Source organism: Nesoenas mayeri (assembly GCF_963082525.1).
Source record: "Nesoenas mayeri genome assembly, chromosome: 2".
NCBI lineage: Eukaryota > Metazoa > Chordata > Aves > Columbiformes > Columbidae > Nesoenas > Nesoenas mayeri.
In genome coordinates, this window is record NC_137543.1 from 87,755,034 (window position 1) to 87,766,473 (window position 11,440).

At 42.0% G+C, this 11,440-nt stretch overlaps 1 protein-coding gene across 7 annotated transcripts in view; it reads left to right on the forward strand.

Annotated features, from left to right (window-relative positions):
• The window catches only part of ZCCHC2 (zinc finger CCHC-type containing 2), a 44,244-nt gene extending 37,222 nt beyond the window's left edge, over positions 1-7,022 (forward strand). For 5 of the 7 annotated variants that reach the window (XM_080339445.1, XM_080339446.1, XM_080339447.1 and 2 more), the window contains 3 exons: positions 2,033-2,161; positions 2,871-4,379; positions 5,403-7,022. In XM_080339445.1, the coding sequence (XP_080195571.1) occupies positions 2,033-2,161; positions 2,871-4,379; positions 5,403-5,470 (1,706 nt within the window). In that variant the 3' untranslated portion in view covers positions 5,471-7,022. Of the gene's footprint in view, positions 1-2,032; positions 2,162-2,870; positions 4,380-5,402 lie in introns of those variants that run through there. The other 2 variants (XM_080339451.1, XM_080339450.1) reach the window with 2 other exon arrangements.
• The last annotated feature ends 4,418 nt before the right edge of the window (positions 7,023-11,440 follow it).

The following is an 11,440-nucleotide window of genomic DNA, read 5'->3' on the forward strand; positions in this document are numbered from 1 at the left end:
TAGTTTATATTTGTCTTCCTTTAGTAATTGAGTCTCCAAGCTTTATTACGAATTTTTAGAGGGCCGTGTTACCCATTAACTTTGCCATCTTGATGTTTTCTAAGCTCCCAATATTGATAGCGGCTTTGCCTCTTTTATACTTAGTTCCCATGACAGAAAGTTGACAAAAAATTTGCCTTTTTCTACACCACCTAGTTGGCATAGGTGTTGAAAGGACTCTTAAGAACTGCCTTGTCTTGCTCTTGCTTCCACTTGGGGTACAGTCTTGATTTAGCTTTCATTCTTCTCACTGCTGCATACTTTTGAGAGTTCCAGGTGGATCTCATTCCGAGTTATTGTCATCTGTTTTATGGACAGTTTTTTTTACCTTTTACAAACAGTATTTGACGAGAACTTTAGGAATTCATAGTTCACAAACTTTGCAAAACCAGGATAATTCTAGAAGATTAGAGATACGGGCTGTACAAGCAGAAAACATACCCTACAGGACAGCTTTGCCACATACATTTTTGATTGATTACTGTTCTTGTTGTCAGGCAAAACACACCGAGCTTTTATGAACTAAAAATAACTTTGGGAGGTGGTGCAATTTTGTGTGACACAGGGCAAAGTTAAATAGGGAATGGTTTGCCTTACGATTTCTGTCTGCTCACTACCCACTACTCTACAGATGTGAAACTGCTTGTGTGATACTGTTGGCCAGTGAAGGCCACTCCAAGAAGAAACTGCAAGCTACAGAGGCTGGAAGCAATTAAGTCCTGCTCAGAGATGAGCTTTCTACCTGTGTGTTTGTGTACAAACATCAAAATGACTTTTGAGATACCCTATTGGAGGCAGAGTCTAAAGAAATGAAATTCATGTTGCAATTTGAATCTCTTATATAATCCAGGCTTGGTTTGGAATGCTCTGAGTCAGTAACTCTTAATTGCATCATTTTTTTCTTCCATTTTTTCCTTCCTATTTTTAGCTTTTCTGAGTCATCAATTATTTACACTTTGAAGACTTGATGCTTTGTGACTAGCACTGTAGACTGTTGCTTTCAGTGCTGTGAGGTTGACACTGCTTTTCCAGGTTATATTTGATATTCAAAACGCTCATCCAAATAATTTGACCGATTACAGATTTAATCCAAGAAATTATTTCAAAAATTGAAGCGTTAAGACAGCTTTTTCATGACTTGTCCCAACCCATTATACTTGCAATGGCGATAATAAATGAATTAATGATTTATAAATAACATAATAATTAATTAGAATTAGTAAAATCAATAATAGTGTTCCAGTTTTTATCCTGGAGTTTTGCCAACCAAGGTTTTGGGGGTTAGTGTTTCCTTGAAGCTACTGTCTGGCATACATTCTGAGAGAGGGAGCATCTGTCTTGCTCCTTCACCTCTGAGGCTGAGCTTGAAAGCCAGAGCGTATCATCTGCCTACTTGAATTCACTAATAGGATCTAACCCACCCTGAAAGCAGGTTTCCAGAAAATTAATTTCCCCGATCCTATTGAGAATTTAGAAAACAATTTTACTCTTTTTTAGCTCACCTATTTTTCCTTAAACAAACTTTGTTGATACAGTTTGTTTCAAGCCTGGTTTGGAAGATTTAATTGTAAAAAGGTGTATTATTTTGATGTTGCCCACTGAGTTAGCATTCCGCCTTTGCTACTGTGACCAAGGAGTATTGAACCTCTTCGAATGGAAAGGTTTGATCACTACCACTTAGAGAAAATCAATATTGTAGTACAATTTGGTATAAGCATCACAAAATTTATTAAGGGATGATCATTCTTTTCACTACTCTGCATAAATACAAATTTTCACTGTCACCATTTTTAAAACCAAGGATTGAGTCATCACAAATGTAGGGACCAGTCCTGAATGCTGGGAGTGGGAATGTTGGGAATACAGGAGACAGATGCAATCGATCAAGTAGGAGCACAAAAAAATCTGAACTAGTGTGAGATGTGAGCAAACTAAAATAACCTCACTTCCATATACTGAGTTTAAAAATAAAAATACCAATTTTTATTTTTAGATCTGAATTTGGACGCTGGATCTGGTCATGATACATGTGGAGAAACATCTTCTGAAAGTTACAGTTCTCCTTCTAGTCCACGACATGATGGGAGGGAAAGCTTTGATAGTGAAGAAGATAAAGACAGAGGTTGTATTTCTGGAGAATGTGCATGAACTTATTTATTTCTAGAGTAATCTCTTTCTTGTATTGATTTGAATTAGTTTCTCAGTTTTGTTAGCTGCTTTTATTTCTGAACTAGCCACAGAACATGTTTTCCTTTGTGGGTTTCATGACTGGACAGTACAAAGGCTTCTAGCAAATAGCAGGAGAGTTTAAATTCCGTTGAGTTTTAGATTACTACATACATGTAGTAATTTTCTGACCTCAGTGGCACAGCTCTCCTGAGAAATTTCAGCAGTATGGTAATGGAAAGAGCTTTGGCACAACGGGACTAGTTTTATATCGAGTTACGTGTGGCGTGTCTCAGAGGTCCTTCTTTTTCTATGGATAGTTTAATTTGCCGCTCCTTCCAATTTTGCGTAAACTGTGTTAATGTCTTTCTAGGTAGAGGCAAATTCTTGATTCAGTCTGTGTCCACTCTTCGCGTTTGCAGAAATACACGAGTCAAAGACACAGTAGCTAGCTGGGCAGCTTGATATAGGTAATGGATGGAGATTGACCTAGCTTGATTTGGATGAAGGAAAGTAAACTCAAAGTTATTCTAACGCAGGAAAACATAACTGTCGTTTGTGTCATCAAACTTAGGAAGCTTTATATGAGTAAACTGAGTCCAGGGCATGGCTCTATATTGCTTCAGATTCATTCTTCTGACCAGCAAATGCTGTTGTCTCCACAGATACAGACAGCAATTCTGAGGACTCTGGGAATCAAAATACAACCAGGTTTACAGGCTACAGTGCTGTTGGTTCATCAAATCTGAACAAATCATCTGCTCAGATCTCTTCAGTGAATAGTGAAAATGGAAGCCTTTCGGAAGATCCTTTGAATGCAAAGTTTCAACACATTTCTTTCATGCCTGCCTTACACTGTGTGATGCACAGCGCTTCCCAAAAGCCTGAAGCAGTTGTCCCGCCACCCATATCTGCAGATGGTAAAACAATGGGGATGCTCGTTACCACACCTGTTGCTGTCTCGCCTGTGAGAGAGTCCGCAAATTCACCTCCTGGTGGAATGGGCCCGGTGACCGCCGGTGAACCCGAGAAACGCCTTGAGCTGATGGCTTCCCCTTTGCCTGTCCCATCCACTTTATTTCCACATTCTGTCCAGCCTGGTAGCCCTGCTTTGCATTTGGCAATACACAGATTGAAAATGCCCTCTGCGCAGGGGTCATCGGAAAGTTGCACAGTTAATGGACCGCAGCAGCCGGCAGGAAACTTAAGTATCGGATCACCAAATACTGCCTTTATCCCAGTCCACAATCCAGGTAGTTTCCCAGGATCCCCAGTTCCTACTACAGATCCCATCACAAAGCCTGCATCCCAGGTGGTAGGACTGACTCAAATGGTGCCTCACATTGAGGGAAACCCAGGAGCAATCCCTCAGCCTACCAATCTAAAGGTAGTTCTTCCAGCAGCTGGTCTCTCCACAGCAGCACCGCCACCTCCACCAGCTTCGTTCGCTTTGCCAGGCAGCCCTCACGCTACCAGTGTGTTGCCCAACCAGAACACAAACGTGCTGAACACTGTAGCGACTTCCTCACCGCCTCAGTCGGCTGGTTTAGGTGTTGGTCAGGTCCAGTCCACTGTTCCTCCCGCAATACCTACACACACGCCAGGCCCTGCCCCTAGCCCGAGCCCCGCTTTAACACACAGCACTGCACAGAGCGACAGCACATCCTACATCAATGCTGTTGGAAATAACAACACTAACGGGACAATGTTACCTCCGCAGCAGTTGGCATCTGGTCCTTGCGGTTCTTGCGGACGTAGGTGTAGCTGTGGGACCAATGGAAGCCTTCAGATTAATAGCTATTTTTATCATAACCCACTTCATGGACAAGTCTACAGAGTTCCATCTTTCTTCACTCTGCCGTCGCTTTGCAATGGCAGCTACCTCAATCAAGCACATCAAAGCAATGGAACACAACTTCCTTTCTTCCTGCCTCAGTCTCCATATGCAAATGGGCTTATGCATGACCCAGTGATGGGGAGCCAAGCCAACTATGGTATGCAGCAGATGGCAGGATTTGGGAGGTTCTATCCTGTATATCCAGCACCTAACGTAGTTGCCAACACAAATGGGTCGGGACCCAAGAAGAACGGGAACGTTTCATGTTACAATTGTGGTGTAAGTGGACACTATGCGCAGGACTGTAAGCAGTCATCCATGGAGGCCAGTCAACAAGGTAATCATGATAACTCCCAGCGGACTTGCTTTTGAGTTTAGACGTTTTCTCTTTACCTTTCTGAATGTGCTGTTTCTGGTCTTGCAGAAAGGTGTGCGTGCGTGTGTATGTTTTGTGTAAATGGTTGTGCACTAGTGACCTGCTCTAAAACTGCAAAGTATCTTATCTCTGCCTGAGAATTTTGTAGAACAGTGCAAGGGAACGGGGTTCACTGCGTGAAGCTGAAAATGGGCATGATTCGGAGCTGGGAAGTCAAATTATAGCAGTCCTAAATTGTCGGCTTTTTTCCGTTCCTTTGTTTTTGGCGTTATGTTGAGACGCACGTTGTTTCAATTTTTCCATTCGCGGTCAGGTTTTTTTGGAGAGAATTCATTGGCAAAAAGTGAAATAAGTCAACTACTGTCTGTGACACAAGCTTGGATTCTTAAAACTTGTGAGAATTTAAAAAAAAAAGTCCAAACACAACAGACTGGCCATTTGATAATTTAACTTTTCTACAGCTTATTTTTGCACCATCAGCCATCTTTCTTACCCCATCATGCAATACATAAAAGAAACATGCTTGAAATTTTCAGAGAAGTTGCGGGAAAAAGGCAGAAACCAATTGGAACTGAAACCCAAAGGAATGGCTTCAGTCTTACATGCCATTTTTCTCTTCATCCAGAAGAATGGAGAAAATGCAGTGATTGCATAGAGCATAAACTATTTATGTTTCTTGGCCTGTGCCCATTCTGACTCGACTTGTTTGGTTGAACTGGAACAGGAGAGGTGAACCTTGATGGGGGTCGTCTTTTCTGTGCATTTTTCCAGCAAAAGTCCTTTATCTGTGGTTTATACCTTTTTAAACTTACAGTTTTAGCAAGCAGATGAAAGAAAATAGTATAAAATCTTAGGACCTGCTTTAAAAGGACTGGAAGATGATAGTGCCTTTTGAAGAGCATGTCCGTTTTGATACCTTGTAGTGGTTTTTGTAAGCCATTTTAATTGTGAGCAGTGACTTAGTAGTTCTCTTTCCTGTTTTAGGCACTTACAGACTGAGATACGCACCTCCCCCTCCCCCTTCCAATGATACCTTGGATTCTGCAGACTGAAACAAGTAAACATTGCCTACTTAAACTGAAGCTTGGGAAACTGGGGGAAGGTGTGTGTGGGAGGGGGGAGGGTTGGTCTTGTGTTTTGGGACATTCCCGGTTCTTTTCCTTTTTCTTTTTTTTTTTTTTTGAATTTTTCATTGCTTTTGCACCTCCGTTCCATACAAAAGAAGAAAGCTGAGTCCCTGGTGTCCTCCTGGTTCTACAAAAGGCTTGCGTAATGCATGTAATTCAAACACACAGCCAAACAATCAAAAAGAGTATTCGAACCATGCTTTTGCACTGAAGACTTGAGACATGTGCAATGTTTACTGCATTTTAAACAAACAAAAAAGTCCTCTGACCTCTGACATCACTGGTGGAGCAGCCATATGGTGAAAGAAGAAACTTGGTCATGTTCCCCACCACAATCTTCTTCCCTCCCTCCCCGTTCTCCTTATGCTGCTGGTTTGTTTTCTTTCCCTGTTTGTCCACTTGGATTCGTTGGACTCGCGTGAGTGTTTAGCAGTTCATACAGACCCTGCCCGTACACTAAATTATGCTCATGAATTGAGGGGAGATGTTCAAACTTCCTACTAGCAGGAGAGTCCAAAGGAACACACAGTACTGTATGTGTGCTATATCTGGTAATAACACATACACAAAGCTCTTGAGCGTCCCAAATAAGTGAAAATACATAGAACAGGAAGGGGCTGAAATGGTGTGGACTGGAAGAGATTTAGAAAAACGGACAAACCGAAATTGACAGATATTTTGTTCCATTGTAGCTTTTTAGCCTGTATGTTCAGCAACCAAGGTGAAAAAACACGGTATGAATGTTGTACTCAGTGTGTTTGCATTTGTAATGAAAGTTGACAGCATTTTTTTCCTTTTTTAAAGCTGTTCTACATCGTGTCAACACAGAATGAACATTACTTGATTGAATATTTTTTCCTAAACTATTACAGTGTTGCATTGTACTTAGAATGTAAATGTTTTATTTCAAACTGAACAGAAGCTATGGTTTTCTACAGAATAGTCAGGTATTAGTATTAGAACCTGTCTACCAAATAGCAAAGTCACTATTTTATAACAATTTACCACTATGCGTAATTACGGTATAATGTGAAAGACTGAAATGAGTGTTAAGATGGTATTAATCATGTCAGTATCCTGAGTAAGTAAGTTTAATGCTGCTGTATTTTTTATTTTCTTTTTTAAAGCCAATATATGTACTAAATTGCTTCCAGGTAATATTTGATTTCCTAAAGTGCACTGAGGTTATCTGGAAGATGAGTGTATTTTTTGACTGCTGCATTCAACACCGATGAACAACTACCACTGTATATCCATAGGGTTTGGCATTCCTCACAGTTCATGGCAGAAATGGTTTTCCTTAAAATCAGACCCGGTGTCCGGTAGAGGGGTGAAATCAAATTGATCTTTGGTTCAGCCGTCTAGTAAATTGCTAAACAGACAAAAAACTTGAAGAAGAAAAGCTTGATGACTACATTTCTTCATAGGTAGCATTTATATTTATAGCACCAGTGTACATTTTGAAACTTTTTTCTTGGAGGGGGGGAATGGGGCGGGAGGTAGATGAAAGCTTTAATTTAAAAAGAAAAGTTTAAGTAGTAAATGAAAATTATTTTGATTAAAATTTTTATTTGATCTGGGTATTTTTGGACCACTTGAAATGAATGAACGAACTGCGTTTGAGTTGAAGTGAGGGTGTTAAACCACCAATGGACTTGTATTGTGAATTACCTGCCAGTTGTACTTTATGGAACTTATTTTATGATTTAAAATACTGTACTGTAAATAGGAGGTATGTTACCTTCTCTTTATTTGTATGTTTACCATATACTTTGATATTTGAAATGTACTGGAAAGGTCACTTATATTTCTAGAAGAGATTGGATTTTATGCAACCTTTTTCCTTGAATTAACAGCAATAAAAAAAAAGAAAAAAAAAAACAAAAAAAAAGAAAAGTACCTGTGTGCCAGTACTGTCCTTTATCACTGAGAAAAATGGCGTAAGTGTGATGCTCTGTCTCTGGGTACAGGGGTGGGATGGCGGAGGGTTTTGGCAGGCCACCCTTTTGATTGGAATCTGCCACTTTGAAGACAAAGCTCAAGGTCGGTGTTGTCTCTGAAGTCAGCACATTGCCTCTGGATCTAACCTTTTTTAAGACAGATCTCTTGGGACCTTGTGTGATGGACCCAGGACTTTGACCCAAGCTCTTTCACAACAGTTAAGCCTGTGTTATAATCTCATGGCTCTTAGATTTGGGCTAAAACCCAGTTTAAACAAGCTTTTTTTTAACGGCAGTGGAAATAATGTGCATGCTTGGTCACGTAGTAACTGGACGGTGACATCGTTCTTTCGTCTGCCAAAATAGATGGAAGGACAGCAGGGGTTGCCGGGAGTGAGGAAGAAGCTCAGAAATGTTCAGATCACAGCTGAAGGGTCTGATGTGATGGTATGTGGTGGGTAATACTGAGAGAGAGACGGGCACTAATTACTCTGTCACCTCAGTCTACTGTACAGACCATGCTTCTAATTCCTGCTGTTTAGCAGCAGCTTATCTACAGAGCTGAGGACCACAGACTATCTCAGATCTTTATCCCAGCTAACTCCCCAGAACAACCCGCTTCCTTAGAAACCAGCTCACCTGATGAGAAGGCTTCAAGTTGCTGGTGAACCCAGACTCTCTGCAGGCTGCTCCCTCAAGGATGGGAGGTGCGGGTGGGTGTTGAGACCCAGGTGTTGTCCAAACATCATACAGCTTCCATTTCTGCAAGTGTCTTGTGTCCCCCTCCTGGATGCAAGGGAGCGCATACACCTGTCCAAGGAATTTCTGGATCATTGTATTACTCTGAAATCTGCTGCTGATGTGCCATCTGAGTTGCAGTGCTGCCCTTTACCTCCTTGCATTCAACCCTGACTTTATGAGATCCGCGTCAGTTCTATCAGTTCAAATATTTTCAAATGTGCACCGTCTGGTACAGCAAACTGTGTGAAAAGCCTCAGTCTTCCGATGCTTGTTTTGCTGGAGACCCAATGATGCTCTGGCCTAACTGTCCCCTTCGGCTGCACCACCACTGTCTGTCTCAGTTCAAGAGAGAGATTTTCTCCCACCGGGTGGCTTGGAAGCAATTGGGTGCCCTAAAGATACACGAGCGAATCCCACAGGCTGGTTGGCCTGAGCAGCCATCCAGGTTGTCCAGGAGTGACTCCTGAGTCCTGCACTGCTCCTGGTTTGTATTGCTGCTGCAGGTGGACACCTGTTGTTTGTACAAACTGTTTGGTTGCTAATGCTGGAAGAAAAAGTGAAGGATGGAGGCGGGCATGGACAGGATTGGAACAAGGAGAACATAAGGGAGTGCGATAGTTCACGCTGCTTGCTTAGGAGTGAACAGGTGGCCTTGTTTTCCCAGCTAAGCAGCATAAGGATGGCAGCGATGGTTAAGCCATCATCTTGACTTAGCCTTGACAAGCCTGGATCTTGACTTAGCTGGTAACTGCTGGAGAGGCGAAGGAACAGAGGAGACAGAGGTGTCATGCCAAGGTAGATGGGAAGTAAAAGGTGCAGAAAGGTACACTGAGCACTGCGAAACTTTTGAGCAGTGCCAAGCTAGTCTGGCTGTAGAGAGATGGAATTACCACTGCAATTTGTTTCAGTTTTGCTCATGGCTGTCTCCAGGGGTGTGCTGACCCGGACCGCCTGCGGCTGCTCTCCTGAAACGGTTGCCCAAATTCTGCACATACAAAAAAAGCAGCTTCAGGCGATAGCGCTTCCTGCTCAGGGTGGGTAGCTACAGCTGCTAGAATCAGGCATGATACATGCAAAGGGGATGTGAGCTGCACTTGTGCTTGAAAGGAAGAAGAAAAGGTGTCCTAAAGGCATAATCCTGAGTTTATACTGGGGCTCAAGTGCTGTCTCAGTTGCGTCGTGATGCTCCAGGTGCTAACCTGCAGTCCCGTGCTCCTCCAGCACATCTGGAGGCGTTAGCGCAGGGAGGGCGCGTTGCCCCCCTGCCCGCACCTCCCTCGGCTGCTCATCGGGGCAGAGACAGGGATCCAGTTTGGATCCAGCCCTGGAGCTGGGCTGTAGGCAGCCGAGTTCTGTGCATTGCTGCACGCTGGAGTAGATTAGAGATCAAAATGTATGAATAGCTGGATTTGGCCGTGCCAAACGTTCACCTATGCCGGCAGCCTGTCCCCAGCAATGATCAGTAGCAGATACTTAGGAAGAAAGTATTGTTAATAAAAAAAAAAAGAGATACACAAGCGGTAATTCTTGCAAATGGGTCACCTAGCAAAACGAAACGAGTCTCTACAGTTCATCTTCACAATAGGTGGCAGCAGAACTCCACCAGTGGCATCAACAAGAACTGAGGCACCATGTCACGCTTCTGTTTAGCTTGGTTTCAGCATCTTTGTGCCATCAAATAAGTTATTTGGGGGATTTCTTTGACTCGTGATTTTTGTAACGTTAGTTTCTGTAGGGCTTTCTCATGTTTATGTATTTTCTAACGTGAAGAGCATACTAATTGTTGTCTCTCAAAAAATAAGCATGCTAAATGCTTATCTGAAGTATTAACTACCAAGAGCTAAAATAGCCCGGGTCTCGTACTGAAGATCCAGAGAACTGCAGCCAAATGTGAAAGCTGTGGCTTGAGAGCCACTGAACATTAGATGTGGTTCTAGACACTTGTATTCATGCAACGAGGAATGCTTTCTGAAGTCCATAGGGCTTTTTTTGGAAACAACACCAATTCCTGAGGGAACAAGTTGTCTTTCAGAGTAATGTCTCCCATTTGTCTGTCTCTCCAGTTAGGCTGAAGCTCCACAGTATAGTATTTAACATCAGATTAGATATTTGTCTGAAATGTCTCATGCTCAGCAACATGTTTCCCAAGAGATGCGACATAATAAACCCATTATTTTTACTATTGATACATGCTCCCTGACTAGTGCAAAGGGTCACTGTTGTCTGAATGGGTCAATAAAACAATGTACAAAAGCACAGGCTGAAAACAAAGTTGAACTTGGTGAAAGGATAGAAAAGCTCTGTCTTAACCATCAGTGCATTCCTTTTAGAACTCTCCTCTTTGATCTGAAATGGCCATTTTCATTGACTTCTGAAGTATGTTTTTTCCCCAAGACAGAGACTGTTGGTGACTGATACAAAGCAAAGAATTAGCTCCTGCTGATGCTGATCGGTGTGACAGATGAAAGATAAGGACTGTGCTTTAAAAACTTGTTTGCCATTTAATTTTGGTTTTAAAGTACTGGTTAGGGACTCCTTAGAAAACAAAAAATAGTAGTATACATAATAAAATATCATTTACATAATAAAATATTATGCTTACATTATAATAGTCTTATTTTACACCTTCTGTAGTTTTAAAGTCAAACCATGATGTTTTCAACAGCTTTGTATTTTTTTTCTTGTTTTGACTGAACTAAAGTTTGGAAACTGCTGGTAGAGTAGTCGATACAATGTGTACAATTAATTGTGTTGCTATTGAATTGCTCTTTTCCTTTTTTTAAGGTTTTTTTGTTACAGGATATGGATGTACCCCAGTGAAAGAGCAGACGGCTCAGCAGTGCCAAGACTTCTGCGTGAAAACATCATGGCACTTCCTTTAATTGCCCCTTGGAGACCAGATGGGCTCCGAGGTGCATGTTGACAAGGACTTCTAGGTATTTCAAAGCGAGTGTGTAATCCAGGAAATCCTGGCCTCTGTGGACATGAGAAATTAAAATCCCGAATGAAAAGATCAATGAAGTGTAAGGGGGGGAGGGGAAAGCAACAGCAATACCAAAAAAATACCGGCGGGCATAGGGATGTGCTTGAGGTGAGACAATTTTCACACATCACTCTATTTCTTACCGCAGCTCAGGTCCTTTTCATAGCAAAGAACTGCAAGAAGTGATTGCATCTGTGTGGTACAAAACCAGCTGAATTTCACCACGGAGCA